This window comes from Colias philodice, chromosome 14 (genome assembly GCF_061535455.1).
Source record: "Colias philodice isolate Cphi_HAF_F1 chromosome 14, ilColPhil1 Martin Lab GWU primary, whole genome shotgun sequence".
NCBI lineage: Eukaryota > Metazoa > Arthropoda > Insecta > Lepidoptera > Pieridae > Colias > Colias philodice.
The window spans coordinates 203,535-220,964 of record NC_143099.1 but is presented as its reverse complement, the minus strand read 5'-3'; the positions used below and the strand labels follow the sequence as shown (position 1 = coordinate 220,964).

The window sequence follows — 17,430 nt, the reverse complement described above, 5'->3', positions numbered from 1 at the left end:
AGTATAGTACTTACAGGCTTTGTAAATTCGCGATCGGGCGAGCTAACCTCCCCTAACCTTAAACATCAATATGTAGAGATAGGAGAATGGCTTTTGTTTAAATTTTAAAAGTTTTTGTTTTTTAATTTTGATTATAATTTCCTATCATCCTCATCCTCATCCGCTTCCTCTTCCGCTTCCTCATCCGCATCCTCTTCCTCAAAAAAATATCCTCTTCCTCATCCGCATCCTCTAAGTTTGTGTGTGAAAATTCCTCTTCCTCCTCCTCTTCCTCATAATCACTTCCTCAACAACCCAAGTAGTGAGTTACTACTACATAATAAATTTTGTAAAAGTAACTCACTTTCATAAATATAATGATATATGTTATAAAATATATCTTTAGCTATAAAGTATAGCCATTATAAACATATACTTAATAAGTTACTAGAAACATAAAGTAGCAAATACAAAGTAGGTAAAACGGATTATGAAGTACCTAGGTACCTAGGTACTTCATAATCCGTTATTAATTACCTAGGTATTTACCTAGGTAATTAATTAATGTTGTGAGGATTTTTCATGACGCTCGCCTTGATAAGTAACTTCGTTCCAAAATCGATGACCATAATGTCAGAAAATTTGCTAATTTATAATAAACTAGCGACCCGCCCCGGCTTCGCACGGGTGCAATGCTGATACTAAAAACACTACAGAAAAACTGTGAACGTAGTACATATATAAAAACATAGCGGCCCGCTCCGGCTTCGCACGGGTATAAAATAGATAGCCCGGCCGCGGCCGGACGGTACCGCCGCAAATGCTACGTCCCGCAATTTTTAAATCTGTAATATCTTCGAAAATATTCACTTAAATCATACGGTGTAAAAGGCCACATAGATCTATATTAAATGAACAATGTATTCAAGGTATTTAATTGGTTAAGGATTAATGCTGTATTGGTTAAAATCGCATCGAAAATTAGCCATTATTTGTCGTAAAAAGTAAATGACAAAAAAAAGTTATTGTGGGTTATCCATAAGAGATAGACATATACCATCGCGGACTTTTCTGTGGACCTTTTCAATGTGTATAATACTTAGTACATTATTTTGATAAAACTCGTAGGGTTCAGCCTGCGTTTGCAATGTAAGCGGAAAAAATGTAATTTTTTACGACCTCACATTAGAAACCTCAAGAATAACAGTACTTCTCCACTATTTAATGGATGTTATTATACATATAAACCTTTCTATTGAATCACTCTATCTATTAAAAAAAACCGTATCAAAATCCGTTGCGTAGTTTCAAAGATTTAAGCGTACAAAGGGACATAGGGACATAGGGACAGGGAAAGCGACTTTGTTTTATACTATGTAGTGATAATTTATTTCCCTAAGCGCTTCTTTCTCACATTAAAAACAGTTCAGCTGTTACATCCATTGCAAAGATTAATTACTAGCTGCTTTTCCTTTATCCTTTCTCAGGTCTCAAGCCATCTTTATACCAAAATTTGAAGTAAATTCATGAAGTACTTTTTAAGTTTAGCCCGGACATACATACAAAGTAACATACAAAGAATTTGACTTCGATATCGATTGTAGTTGTAGATCACGCTATAAGTATTCTTTAAAAAAATATTCAATGTACAGTCATTGAGATAATATTACTACGTATGGAGGAGACACCACGAACAAAATCTGTGCGCCATTTTTTTGCTCTAACTAAGTTTTAAAAATTATTATTTAGTTAGGTACTTAACGATGAAAGTTATTCCTTTGCACTTTTCCGTATTATTTGTATTATTTGTGCAATATCGTAACACACACGAAGGCATGTTTGATGCGTTTCACTTTAAAACCATTAAAAAATACCGCTCAACATACGTCACATGACGTATGTTGAGTGGAACATAAGTGATGTAGGCGGTGTCGTCTCCTATTAATATTATCTCAATGTGTACAGTTTTGACTTTCCTACGATTTTATTGTTTGTATAGATTGTGTATAGATTTGCCTTATTAGGATATTAAATAAAAAACAATAGTTTTTCCAATCATTATATATATTTGCTGCTTTCTTTTTTACGTTGCTTACAATTTAAATAAGTGGTTAGATCATAGATGCCCTTGTGCCCAAACAACCAATCAAATACCGTTACATTTGAACAAAATTGACGACATCACGTTTAAAGGCATTCTATTGGCTATTTCAACACAACACATTTGCTGATCGGTTACATTTTCCAAAATAGTTATTTTAAAAACTTTTTGTATTAATTGGGAACGGTAGTGGCGATGGGGTATTTGATTAGCTATTAAACCTACTCTATGAACATATACAAACATACATACAGCGTTCATATAATAATCTTAAAATTAGCACCCTTTGATGGGCGTCGCTCGCGTCACTGTTTCTATCGTTTTCAATTAATTGTCAATTAAATATTTTATTTGTTAGAATGAAAAAAAATATTTCAGTAACAAAAATTTTACGACTGCACTTTAATTATATTAATTATATCACAAACTTCACGTTAGCTTCACTTTAGTAATAAATTGCATATTAAATATGCACTACTCCAAGTTATTATTTCTCCAGTTGACTGTATAATGTACACGACAAATATCACATAAAACGAGGAAACACATACTGTGCCGCGGCGACGCCCGTCTAAATTCGCAAATCACATTCCATTACTCAACTACGCTACTTGCAAACGAACCTCTCAAACACAAAGCTAACAATAACATTGCACAATTGCTTTTAAAAAGGCCCAAGTTTTAATGCACTTGAAACACGTTTATGCCGTCTCGCTCTCATATAATATGCCTATCCTTGTCGAATAATACAACAAATGCACAGCCTTGAGCCTCGTGTGGGATATGATACACAATATGTATAGGAAATTCATCATATGTTTTAAGTAAAAACTAATAATAATCGATTCACAGTTCACACAAATGGTCACACTCCTGCCTAATAAATCTTCAAAATTTATATTCCAATTACTACTAAAACTGAAATCATGAACAACAAATATCACAATGTACACAAAAATATACAATTTTAAGTGATTTATTTTTACGATTTTGACCTCCAGTCCAAAGGGTAATATTTTAAATACATCAAATATGCTTGAATGTAAACAACCACAATCGATCTAAATAGGTACATTTAAAAAAGGTTACATTGTATACACATTAAAATTAACACAGTATTTTTGAAGTCATCACAAACTACATACATATATTTCATTTGAAAAATACAAATACAATTAAAGTTGCTAACGTTTACATTTTAATAATAAAATAACACAGATGATATATTGTTCGATATAATATGCGTGTCGGATCCCGGCACAGATGTACATGAACTAATTTGAGGCCGCTAAAAATTATGTCACGAGAGAAAACTGCCACTTTTCCCGTGATTCCAAGTAAATTTGAACGTTTATAAACTATTTCCAAGAGAACACAAATATCACGCAATGGCATACAAAAGTACAGCAATCTCTCGCTCAACATTCACAACAGGTTAACGACCCATCATAACATGGATAAAATTTACGAACCTTACGGGTAAACAAAATTTATATAAACTTGCATCGAATCAAACAGTTTGAACACCAATATCAACAGATAGACAACAAATTGACTACAAGTATAACAAGCAACAGTATTTAATCACTTAAAAAATAACAATCGAAACTGTCTCGATACAGATCCGTGAGAGGCATCTTTGCGCGTTCTGTAGCGACGATCTTGTGTTGCAAATTGCTTTTAAATGGAAGCCCTTTCCTGCCAAAGCTCAGAGTGAACTAAATTATAAGTTTCTTGAGTAGAGATGAGCAGGGGACGGAATTGTGGTGGGGAAGATAAGAAAGATCGCCTCCGATACAATGTTTAGTTCTATAACACCACTCTTACGTATATCGATGAAGTGAACGTGGCACAAACTCCACGAACAGTATACAAATCCCGCTTCACGCCGATATGTGACTGATATAACGTTTCGATATGATTGTTACGGAAACAAAGGATATAAACCGTCAAAAGCTAAGCAATTCATCTACATTAGGTACAATATTAAGGCTACGCGTTACTTTATGTACATACCTAACCTAACCATATCAAATTGAACACGTCGTAGCGCCCTGTCCGCGATATCCGCAAGTAACCGCAAGAAATCGCGCGTCGGTTACCAAACCTGACACCGTTTAGGTCTAAAGTTCATTGGCTCTGTTAATTTTTCTTTTTTTCTCGAAAATGCCAGATTTTAGATTTACGGTACATATCCTCAATGTGACCGCGATGAAAGCGTTTAATTCAGAATATCTCTCATAATACTTCTTAGTTTCTGCAAAATATGGGTCGTTGTATCCAGAGTGTATTCAACATTCGACGTTAAGGGGCTGACAAGACCAAATTTAACAGTGATTGCGCTCTCGTTTACTCCCATACAATTGGACAGTGTGCGCAAACGAGAGCGCAATATCACTGTTACTGGGTGGGGCCAGGTCGTAGAAGAAAATTATAAGAAAATATGTGATTTAAGTAAAAGTGTAGGTCATATGTGAAATATGACTCGTTGGAGGTTCAGGTATAAATATGTTGACTTCGTGTTTTAAATTGCAGACCCGTACGTAAAAAAAATAAACACATAGAATCGTTTAATGATGATGTTAAGACCAATCTTTGCAATTATTTTCTATTGAGCCGATTTCTTCCAATTATGTATCGAGTCCGTCCACGGTCTACGAAATATGATGAATATTTTAATTATTTATTTTTATTAACATATTTTTTTTTTCATGGGTTAGAAAAATATCTTTTCTTAAAAAACTGCTCAAATAACTTCAATTTGGTCTTGTCAGCCCCTTAATTCAATGGATACAAAAACACATGTCAATATAAATAAAATGATTTACAAAAGCTACTTTAGACTGTATAAAGGAGCAAGGCAACGGGCGCTCTACCGACGATCGCGAACGGTAGATCACTACTGAGGTCCTTAATTTATTTACAAAATACGACTCTATGTAAATACTGGTCCAATATATTTCACAAAAATGTATAAAACTTTGCACTGTCGGTTCGACTTTTGCGCCGCAGTTTGATTGCAGAGGTACATTCTATTTTTATTATAAAGAGTAAAATGCTAGCATTTAAATGGAGTTCAGGACAGATAAGTTTTATTACAGATCTCTTTAGAATAATGTTTATCGGGAAAGACGATTATTTACCTAAGTGACGAATGGATACTCGAAGTTTCAACTAACTAGACACATTTACATGAAGTACATATATACACGATGTGACTATACTATAATAAGCGCCCATTGAATAAGGCAAGTCCGTGTGAGACTTTTCGTTAATTTCATTCCCTCAGTCGCCGCGCGTGTTGGCAACCCTCAAATTGACGTCACTACATTTTAATTAACGATTTCTTTTAATTTCTATAAATTGCACTACGTTAAGTGAAAACCAAAAAATTGTAAAATTGAATCAATTTTTACATTGCCTTAATTTATATACTTATTTTGAAATAAAATTATATTTTTAGTCAAAATTTGCACACGTAGTCGCAAACGTATTAAAATCGGCAGCGATTTGCGACGAAATACCGAACACCAAAAACTAGATCTTTGCCCATCGCGTTGAGCAAGTATTATCACTTCTATTATTAGAGTATTTAACACTTTGAATGGATTCTCCAAAGTCTACAATCACCGCTCAATACTTTTTTAATACGAAACTTCATATAATGCAGTCAAACGAATAAAATATTTACATATAAGGGGTATCTCCTGTCTCGCTCTAACAGCGCCACACTTGGTTATGTTAGAGCGAAACAGATATAGGATTTGGATTTAAATACTCTCGCATAAGCTAAGCCGACATTAATTACAGGCTGTGAGCACCACATCGTTGTGTGTATTTAAACAAACGATTTGATTTGGTCTTTATAGTAAAATAATAAGAAAATAAAAACTTACGACAAAATTTCAGCTAATGAACGTCAAATAAGGATTAACATAGTTTTAATAAGAAAGTGATATCACTAGTCTAAATAGCTAAATCAGTCTGTTAATATTTTTTTTTAGTTTTAATGTTTTTATCAATAGTTGCTTTATATCAATAATATAAAAAACATATAATACACATAAAAAGTTCCATCATAAAATTTTAAACTTTAAAATGAATTAAGTATACTTATTCCCAAGAAATGACTATCTAGCAAAACTCCTTCCTCTTTATCAATAGATATAAGTTTAGTAATTTGAATGTTTTCAATGTCTCGTAAAATAAATTAATTCTCAAACAAGTTCTCAGTTGAAACTGAAACATGAATATTGTGAATCTAAGTGTAAAATAAATTTCGTAATTTTAATTATGCACTTTTATTCTCACAATGATCATAAATTGATTTTCTTTAATGTCAAATTAGATTATTTTTCGATGTTATTTGCAATCAAATCGTTTGTTTAACGCACACTACCGGTCCACATTTCGAAGTGACAATAGGAATGTGGGACTAAGTGGGTGTGAGTAAATCATCTCTCGGCCGAACTGTCGTCGCAACTCGTATCGTTGCCGGTGCTGGTATCGTTATTACTGCTATCGTTATTGCTGGTATCGTTGCCATCGTTATTGCTGGTATCGTAGCCATCGTTATTGCTGGTATCGTTGCCATCGTTATTGCTGGTATCGTTGCCATCGTTATTACTGGTATCGTTGCCGGCACTGGTATCGACATCGCATTGGCTATCGTTATCACTCGATTTGGTTTCGTGAACGTTATCGTGGACGGTGTTGGGAGTGTCGCTTGATGCACTAGCGGACGGCGAGATGTCGACTTCATTTTGAACTCTATTCACATCAGCAATAGGGTTCGGTGTTTCTTTCGTTACGCAAATATCATTGCTCTTTTCTTCACTTTTAGTATCGGTGATAACATCTGTTTTACCGACTGTAACGTCAACGTTAGTAACATCACTAGGCGCGCTAGTGTTGTCGGCATCGAGTCCCGGTTTTTCCGGTTGTATCAGGGGTATGGCGATGTTATCGATAGCGTTATCGTTGACGATGGTGGCGATGTCTTGCGGCGCCATGCAGCTCATGGCGGACAGCAGGTTGTTGGTCAGAGAGACCATCTCACCGAACTTCGCGTTCATGTTCTCCATCTTTTGGGAAAGATCGTTCACCTCTGGGTCGTCTGAAATGCATTGAAATATTAACTGTAGTTATAATGAATTATCGCATTTTTTATTTATTTTAACATTAATTCTTCTCACATACGCAAGATTTAGTTATGTACTTTGCTCCTGAGTCACGGTTAAAACTAGTTCGGGAATATGGTGCTTTATTGAATTCAAATGTATGTACTATTTCAACAATAAGACTTTATTTATTTATAGATTACCTAAAAATAACTATGTAACAAAAAAATCACACTATAAACAAACGAAATTGGCGACTGTTTTACAGTTTACAGTTCTGTAAAATGACTGCTACGTTTGCGTGAAGAAAAAAAACCTGCTGAATCTGAGCGCAAAAGATATAACTTCTGATCTATCAGAACATAGCTAACAAAATATTTATGTATATTTATAAAAAGTCCTAAATAATACGTTTTCACTAAAAATCCAAAATATAATATTATATCCTAATAATCCTAATAAAGCTTGTTTGTATATGTATCTGTGCCCGTTTACGTCACTACATGTATCAATGTGAACGTGTTTTTGTGTGTATTATGTAGTATATGAAACAGCTCACCGTTGGGCCACGTGCTGGGCGGCGCGAAGGGGTCGACGGGCGGCGGGCACACGTCCGAGAAGTGCGCCCAGCCCTCGTCCGCGAGGCCCGAGTCCCCGAGTCCCTCGTCCCCGAGGCCCGAGCCCGCTAGGCCGGCGAAGATCTCCTCGGCCGCGAGGTCTCCGCCCGCGAGGCCCTCGTCCCCGGCCGCGTCCCCGGCCGCGTCCCCGCCCGCGCCCTCCGTCCCCGCTCCTGCGCCTTCGTCCCAACCGCGCGAATTTTCGAACATTTGCGAACACACTACTCTCGTATTACTAAAAGCGTCGAGTCTGACTAAAAGCTCGATGGGAACCGACCGTAATAGTTTATCGATTGTATAAGATATTTAAGACATTAGAATCCATAATTCAGATAGGTATATATAATATGTTATTTTTGTACAATTCAATAAGTTTTCAACAACGATTTGCGAACGATGCTGATAGCTGATTGATAATTATTACTAAGAAAAATAAATATTTTTATACGGCGGTTCCTCCGGTTTCCATTTATTCAGATTTTAGGCAGACTTTTTACACTTGTGTTAATAATAGAGGCAAAATAAATATCCGATTTAGATGAAATTTGATACACTTAACTTACAAAGGGGATACACTTTTTAAAGCGAATATAAAAATGTATTATACAATATAGCCAAATATAAAATAGTAAATTATATATTATGTGTTATACAGTATACTCGTATAGGCCGATTAACGTAACCTGGCGCGTTCACATTACTCACACTTATGCAAGTTCACTATACAGTACTATGTTCAAAATAAATGATTTTGATTCAAAATGCGACTCTAGTTTAAGTGTAGACTTGAATTTGTAAAATGGGTGCGTTGTAAATAAATATATACAAATCTAATTATGATAGCTCTCATAATTTTTCTGTAAAATTATAATTTAAAAGTAAATCAATTGACGAACTTAATTATTTACATATTTTAATAATAATCAATTGGATAAAAGTATAAATAATCATTCAATTATCAAATAATAATTAAATTTCATGTCATATTCAAAATAACGATAAAAACAATACAAATAACACGTGCGCTCACTCCCAAGAAACAAGACTTAACAAGCTAAATCCTAGCACGTATAGTCCATTGAAATGTTACATTTTTTAGGCCTAACTTTTCGTTTTTTAGAGGACGCAATTTTATTTTTTTGATATGTAGGGGGGGTCAGTTTGAAGCTAAAACCAAGTTTGTGGGGTCTATGGCTGCCCATAAGGCCCGAAAGTGCAAGGGAGCGTGCAATATGCTCTATGCTGTTCCCACCTTTTACTACCCCGCTTGCCGCGAAATATCTCGTCGAATATAGTTAGTAGTATAACGTCTTTGTTTAAATTACATCACCCTGTATTTATATTTTATTTATAATATTAAAACAATAATTGTCCCCTTCACGCTCATAAGCTAGTCTGCGCGAGAGAGACGGGCAGACTTTTCATGATGCGTATGCAGAATGACGTCACGCCACGCGCGTCTTCACAGACACTACACATGTGCAATGTGCAAATGTGTTGACGTTCCAGCTCTTGTTAATCGGCCTATATGTAACTCGTATGGAATATAACATGTGCAATAAAATCTGGTACAAATTCGAATTCATTTTATTGGCTGAATTTTCCTGTACGTATACGTATATTTATTTATTTATTTATTTTATTTATTTGATTTGCCAACAGATGTACATCTTATATTTATAATATATTTTGAGTATGTGACATAATTGGCATGCATAGCAAGATGTAGATCCAATTACAGGCAAATACAACATGCGTTTTTGAGTTGAATTGTATCAAATTATAGCTTCTAATCGTAGTGTAAATTCTAATCAGAAAACATTATTCTTATCAGTATAATATTTATGTAAAACGTTTTTATATGCAAACAAACTAAGGAAGTTGATGTCAACTTTTGTACTATTGAATAATCTATTATGTTCCCGACAAACTCTAGCAATGACACTGTTGAAGCCTAAATTGGTTCTATATCTTTTGACAAAAAATACATTGGTTTTCCTAGAGTATCTCCTCGGAACAGCTATATTAATTTTTGATAGAAGATTAGGACAAATGTACGAATTAGTAACAATTTTGTATAACAACATTTGATCTGCCATCCATCTCCGATGTTTAAGACTTTCCATTTTAAAAAAGTTTAATCTGAGGTCGTATGATTTTAAAGATTTAAGTTTTTGTTGATGAACAGTAAGGAGATAAAGAAATTTTTTCTGGACAGACTCAAGTCTCTTTATATGACATCGATAAGATGGATTCCAGACTGGTGAACAATATTCCAAGAGAGATCTTACTAATGAACAGTATACAATTTTTAAGGGTAAAACACTTTTAAACATTTTGCAATTCCTCCATATAAATCCAAGAAGTTTTAGAGATTTCGTAACTATATTATTAATATGATGAATAAAACCTAGTTTTTTATCGATATTCTTAGTAACAATTATTTTAATATTTTAAACTTACATTTAGCGATTTTATCGATGATTTCCTGGTCCCTGTCGACATTCCAGTAACTGAAATATTACTTCTATGTAACCAATAGTCCTTATAAAGTAATTTATTTAAATATTTTATAAAAATTAAAAAAAATGAGTAAGGGTCCGGTTCGAGTGAGAACTCTTCGGAAAATGGAATTTATTTAAAAAGCTCGATTTCACATAAAAAATAAACACTCACTCTTCCTCAAATTGCTCAGTACCCAACTGTACGAAGTTCTCTTTGTTCGGCTTCACCTGCAACATACATAAGAAACAATTAACCGATTTGACAAAATTTCGTAAAATTTTCGCTCGCACTTTTTTCGTCATTCGCGTTATTCGCATTCGTCAGTATATTTTTACCTGAAGATCCCACGGGATTTCTCCACCCTGTAACAGAAAAATAAACGTAAATAACTTTTCTCACCGCAACACACAACTTTTCTCTATAATAAGATGCTCCGAGCAAGTTAAAAGTGCCATAATATAGTATATACATAGTGCACGTATCACGTACTGCACGGTTGTGTACTCGCGCGTACTGCACGGTTGCGTACTCGCGCGTACTGCACGGTTGCGTACTCACGCGTACTGCACGGTTGCGTACTCACGCATACTGCACGGTTGCGTACTCGTGCGTACTACACGGTTGCGTACTCGCGCGTACTACACGGTTGCGTACTCGCGCGTACTACACGGTTGCGTACTCGTGCGTACTACACGGTTGCGTACTCGCGCGTACTACACGGTTGCGTACTCGTGCGTACTACACGGTTGCGTACTCGCGCGTACTACACGGTTGCGTACTCGGGCGTACTGCACGGTTGCGAACTCGCGCGTACTGCACGGTTGCGTACTCGCGCGTACTGCACGGTTGCGTACTCGGGCGTACTGCACGGTTGCGTACTCGCGCGTACTGCACGGTTGCGTACTGACGCGTACTGCACGGTTGCGTACTCACGCGTACTGCACGGTTGCGTACTCGTGCGTACTACACGGTTGCGTACTCGGGCGTACTGCACGGTTGCGTACTCGCGCGTACTGCACGGTTGCGTACTCGTCCTGCAGTGCGCCGCACACGCCGGTCCTGCAGCGCGCACACTTACGAGCGGAGTGTCGTGCCGCACGCGCAGCGGGTGCAGGCGCTGCGCCACGAAGAGCGCCCAGCGCTGCGCGCGTTCGCGCCAAGCCTGCAGCGCGCCGCACACGCCCCACTGCAGCGAGTGGCACATGGCCATCACGTGCCCCATCAGCGCCGCCCGCGGCCGCACCCTGACGCCAAACAAAACACGCATTATACATCAATTTAACCGAACCGCTCGAGGACTCGATTCATAACAACGTGATTTCCGTACGTGATAACTTAGATCATTAAGTAATGGATGGAGCACGCTGGCAAATGTTCTAACTAAACTTTCTGCCGATTTTGGTGCGGGGAGGGTAACTCACACTTTGAAACACAATCACACATTCACAAAAATGCATGCAGCTCGACTCGCTCGCTCGTTTGATGTATCGTTGGCCTTTGTTAGACTGCTTAGTGCTGTTCGGCATCCAGACTAAATTAGCCTCTTTGGGAAATATATAAATAAATTGGACAAATGAAAGCTAAGGAAAAATAAAATTTAATATTTATAATGTTTGTCTTTTCTAAAGTATCAATACTGTCGATATGCGCCACAAGCATCACTAAACCGACATTCGTTTGTTTATTGCAATAATATTCCAGAAAGTCTTGTTTGCTTTTTAATCTATAATAGCACTAATTTCTTATGGATTAAGGTTCATTTTGACTAGATATTTGTATACAATTTTGACAAATTACGACAAGCGAAGTTATAACATAAAATATATGTAAAATAAATAAAATTAAGACTTACCGATGGTATGAAATGCCTCCATTGCTGATATTATTTCGTCTGCTATCATTTTTGCACTCTAATACCAAACAACACGTCCTAATTTATGAATAAATATGGAAAAAAAGGTTTGACAGCTGACATCCGACTCGAATATAATTATTAAAATTAATATTAATACAAGCTTTGCCGTATTATATAAAAATAAACATAATATTGTAACCCTTACTTCTTGTCTTCATTAGCTTCAAAAACGTCCATTAGACGTGTCGGCAAATCGTACTCATCTAATATCTGAAAAAAAAAATTATAAAAATTTTATCACAGGTCAAATAACCACATTTGTCAGCGCTAGCCGAACAGTGCTCTGGATGCAATTATTTTAAGTTAAGTGGACCATTCATAAAAAAATAATAATTTAATACGTGTGGCACTCGAGGACTGCCGCAGGAAAGCTATGCTTGAAAATAATAAAATAAAAAAGTTATTGACCTGTTTATAATAGGGTTGCGAATGTGTCTCGTTGACCTCTATGTTGTGCAGCAGCTCGCACACTTGCGCGTGCAGGAAGTTGTTGTGTGTGTGCGTGAAGAACATGTCCAGCAACACGCCCACCGTGCCTGATTACACGATTTATTAATGTTAGGGCCGATTTTTCAATGCTTGGATAAAACTTATCCGTCCAATAAAGTATACACGATAATATTAAAATGTCACGTAAACTGTCAAATACGTGCAATTAGAATACGTTTTTAAAATGGTAGTTTTATACATTAATCAACTAATAAATTTTATCCAAGCATTGAAAAATCGGCCCTTAGTTGTACGGTTAACTAACTGTTCAAACAATAGGACATCGCAGAATGACGACGATGTCGTTTATTTATATTGTATTATTTCAATATGAATTTGATCTTCGTTTCGTTCGACTGCTTATACACACATAAACATATACAATATCCTCACCGAGGCTCAATATAGCGTTGTGCACGTCCTCCACGTCGGAGACTACGAGCCGCGCGATAAGCGCAGCCACGTGCACGCGCGCCGCGCCCACCGGCCCCCCCGCGACCCCCGCAGCCCCTGCAGCCCCCGCAACCCCCGCAGCCCCCGCGACCCCCGCAGCGGGCACCTCGCGCAGCAGAGTCTGGTGCAGCAGCGGCAGGTGCGGCGCCACCGCCAGCTCCACTTCCCGCCCCTCGTCCACGGACATCGCGCTCAGCCTGCGGACATCAGTGTTTTTTATTCGTGACTGTTTTTATGGCATATATAAGAGTAATGTTAATATCGGTAATAGAAAATTCAGAAGCCGCAGTCGATATACACTGGGCTTAAAATGTCAACTTGAACTCGGTTCTTTTTTTCTATTCTTTAAAAATGTATATTTTTAAAATTTATTTATAAAGCACTCGAATGTTATAATTCTAAAACATGTAATACAATGGAACAGTACCTGTGCGTGAGCGCCAGCAGCAGCCGGCAGCCGTTGACGATCGCGTGGCGGCGGGCGGCGGGCGCGCACGTGAAGGCGCCCTGCAGCAGCGCCGTCACCAGCGCCGCGCTGCGCAGCCGTGACGTCAGACCGTACTCCGTTTCACTGCAACGACGGTGCTCAATGGTACAACGTTATAACAATTCAGGTGTTGAGATATACATATGGAGACGACACCGCCTACATCACTTATGTTCCGCTCAACATACGCCATATGGCGTAACTGCTATTTTTTATTTGTTTTAAAGTGAAACGCATCAAATATGCCTTCGTGTGTGTAACGATATTGCACAAATACCTGACTAGATAATAATTTTTAAAACTTAGAGCAAAAAAATGGCGCACAGATTTTGTTCGTGGTGTCTCCTCCATACGTAGTAATATTATCTCAATGTTCATAGGTGCTTTTAGGAGTGTACTTTAATAAATGTTTGATTTTGAGTTTAAAAATCATGAGATATTAATAATAATAGCTAATACCTAAGTGTTATATCTGGAGCGGCGATGGCCATGGTCATATCGCAGAGCAGCGCCGTGGCGTTTGCGGACGCTATCGCGCGCAAACGTAGTTTACGCTCTTCTTGTATACCTGGAGACGTGACAAAATGTGAGCGACTATTTAAACATTTTACACACTTTAATAAATTTTTATTATTATATTGTCCATCATTTTTCTATGCTTGCTATAGGTTTTGGAAGTGATAACGATTCCAAAACTAGCAACAGTTTTGGAATTAACTGACAATTACTTTATTTTGTATATGTATGTCAATCAACAATGTATATGTAATAGCAATCATTCAAACCAAAATCAGATTGGCGAGAATCAACACATTCTCAAAAATAAAATTATCCAATAAGAAATAACTTTTAGCTAGCACAACATCACACTGGAATAACTAAAACATAACAAGGAATCTATACTAATATTATAAAGCTGAAGAGTTTGTTTGTTTCTTTGTTTGAACACGCTTATCTCAGAAACTACTGGTCCAATTTGAAAAATTCTTTCGGTGTTAGATAGCCCATTTATCGAGGAAGACTATATATCATCATGCTAAGACCAACAGGAGCGGAGTAATGCGGGTGAAACCGCGGGGAACAGCTAGTCATGAATAAAGGCTATACATACTATTATCAGATTCGCTACTAGTGTCGACATGGTTGTGATTGGTCGCCACCTTCTCGCTCTGCTCGTTGAGCCCTTTCTCCACATCGCTCTGTGTCTCCGACGTGACAGGCACCGGTGCTGGTTGGATCTCTTCCGGCTCATAATTACAACACACTATTTGTATCATCTTCTCCAGGAATTGATGTTCGTCAAGCCACTAAAAGTATTAAATAAAAACTTGGACAATGTCAAGGGACATCCGGATAGAACAAAGTGTAAAGTGAGAGAGAGACAGACAGAGAACCACGCGCACGCCGCACGGCTTACAACTCTAGCAAAAAGTGTTGTGACAACTTTGCGTAAGAATTTTTTCCATCTAGCCCCCTTTCACAACACGAGATAAGGAACTTCGTTCCAATATTTATCTTTATTGAAAAACAATATTAAATACATTTGGTAAAACCCAAGCAAATAGAGAATAGATCTGAAGATGGCGATGGGCACTTATATATTATAGCCTATAGGGTTGGCAAATTAAGTTCTCTAGCATCGTTTTTTTGGTTCATCCCTTTGTTTTTAAAGTTTGTAACAAAAATATAACCAAAATAAATAATAACCAAATATAACGCAAACAATATAACAATTTGGTTATAATACAAAGGATAAGTACCAACAAACAATTTTCTATAAGAATTATGAGAAATTGCCTTATTATTTTCGTTGTTATGTTACTTTCCCAACCAAAATTCAAGCAAACAAAGTCACATGTCATTAGAGTTAATTAAATGAACATACACAAATGGTTCATTTTTTAATTTTGTCTAGACAAATATAATACTTACCTCCATAATTATTTTGTCAAATGGATCTGAAAGGCCAATGAAATACTTGAATGTGTCGGCTATAGCTGATGTGGAGATATGCCTCAGGAGATTGGGCAAGAAATCCTTTCGAGCTTTAAAGAAATCTAATGCTCTAAAACACACTATGTGATGTAGATAACAGTCCTGCGAAAAATAAATAATTTACTTAGAATATTTTATTAAATACAATTTTTCATTAAATTTTGCAAACTCTACTTAACTTGGTAACTCAATATTGATTCAAAAACTGAAATGATTATACCACCAGAACTAATTGTCGAATAATCTGTTTTATTTATCAGTATAACTTGTAACATCTGGAAATCATCTAACCTGTTTTGGACTCCTTTTAAGCAACATTTCAACAGTTCTACTGAAATATGAAGCCAACAGAGGATTGAGAGGTGGCTCCCTGTTCACAAAGTCACAGAGTCTGTTCATTTGCACTGGGTCCATGCACAGTCTGTGGCTGAGTGTTGACAATTGGCTTGTTAACACCTCACAGGCTATGTTGGCGTGCCGGTACTGTGACGTCAGCTCCACATCCTTAGGTGGCTCTTCTGTTATAAGCGTTATAAGCTCCGCCAAATTTTCTGATCTTGTGAGACTGAAATAACAATATTTCGTGACAGTAAACTGGATTTGTTTGCTTAACGATAAACAAGTATATCATATGTTTGATATTTACAACTGTATTAGAGCCTTGTTGTCCGCCTTACACTCCTGCAGGATATCATCCGCCTCCAAGATTTGTGTCAACGTTACGTTCTGCAAGAAAATTACCGTTAATCAGAATGTATACTGCCTTCTTTGCACGTAATGTTGTAGTAAAATAAATTGTTCGTGTAATTATTACGAAACCGTTAGCAATATATGTGTAAATCATGAGGTATTATTGAATTCCGAGACGTCTGCACCTAACCACCAAGGCAAACAACAAAAACACCAACCTCCTCTTTTAAAAGGAAATTCAACTCCCTCATTCCCACATAATTCGCACTCCAGAACATTTTTACAATTAAGTACAATTTGGTAAACTATGCTAAATCCATATAAACACTTAATTTTTTAAAAGATTTCAGCGCTTTTGTGATAAAAAAGTGCAACGATCCGTTTTCTGACAAGAGTCAAGACAGAAAGTACCAAAAACAATGAAAGAGCTCAAAGACAGTGAGTGACATGTTAACCAGGTACTACCAGTAGGAAATATTTTTTGTAAACTAAATAAATTCTCAAATAAAAGATAAATAATTATAAAAAAAAAATAACTTAGTGGCTACAACATTTTATTCTCTTTCTTTCTTGTTATATGCACTAAGCACATAAAATATTAAGCTGAACGATCTCATACAAACACAGCATACAAAGAACCACTTATTCAAATTCGCACATTTTTTGTTGGACAGTCCACATTTACTGTTCTGCCTATTAAAAAACCGGCCAAGTGATCATCATCAAACATCAAATTCCAAGCAATAATAGTATAGGAGGTAGCAACGTCCTCGAGAGATGATTTTAGAACAGGTGGTTTTTTGATATACTGCACTATATACTGTCTAGGAGTACTAGTGTTCTGTGATACTGTCTCTCTTGCTCTATCCGTTAGGCCGCGTTTCCATCTGCAAGAAATGTCCGACAGTCTGTCTGACAGCAGCTTGCAAGTCTACTTGCAGGTAGAAACGCGGCCTTGGACTTGCAAACTGCTGTCAGACAGACTGTCGGACATTTCTTGCGGAAGTTTTCTTGCAGATGGAAACGCGACCTTAGGCTTTAGAGTCCGGGCTGTCTGCAGCGGCAGTGGTTGCGTTTAT

At 37.0% G+C, this 17,430-nt stretch overlaps 1 protein-coding gene across 2 annotated transcripts; it reads right to left on the bottom strand.

Moving 5' to 3' along the window:
- Positions 1 to 2,027: 2,027 nt before the first annotated feature.
- Positions 2,028 to 16,766, bottom strand: fmt (phosphatase 6 regulatory subunit 1-like protein fmt). Of its 2 annotated transcripts, none has more exons than XM_089703382.1 (16): positions 16,570 to 16,766; positions 16,308 to 16,387; positions 15,953 to 16,226; positions 15,599 to 15,763; positions 14,778 to 14,973; positions 14,126 to 14,234; positions 13,607 to 13,750; positions 13,120 to 13,376; positions 12,646 to 12,773; positions 12,383 to 12,447; positions 11,401 to 11,566; positions 10,658 to 10,684; positions 10,494 to 10,549; positions 10,281 to 10,330; positions 7,760 to 8,038; positions 2,028 to 7,196 (listed from the first exon to the last, which is right to left on the bottom strand). In XM_089703382.1, the coding sequence occupies exons 1-16, from the start codon at positions 16,627 to 16,629 to the stop codon at positions 6,535 to 6,537; spliced, it is 2,718 nt and encodes a 905-aa protein (XP_089559508.1). In that variant the 5' UTR covers positions 16,630 to 16,766; the 3' UTR covers positions 2,028 to 6,534. The 2 variants fall into 2 exon arrangements, with proteins under 2 accessions (XP_089559508.1, XP_089559509.1); XM_089703383.1 differs by having other exon boundaries at positions 7,760 to 7,996.
- Positions 16,767 to 17,430: the final 664 nt, after the last annotated feature.

What these genes read in the sequence shown, in the direction of transcription:
- fmt (XM_089703382.1), bottom strand. Translation starts at nt 16,629, where the DNA reads ATGTTCTGGAGTGCGAATTATGTGGGAATGAGGGAGTTGAATTTCCTT. An exon ending in TTAAAAGGAGTCCAAAACAG is followed by an intron (nt 15,764 to 15,952) that starts GTTAGATGATTT and finishes TATTTTTCGCAG; the next exon opens with GACTGTTATCTACATCACAT. An exon ending in AAATCCCGTGGGATCTTCAG is followed by an intron (nt 10,550 to 10,657) that starts GTAAAAATATAC and finishes TGTATGTTGCAG; the next exon opens with GTGAAGCCGAACAAAGAGAA.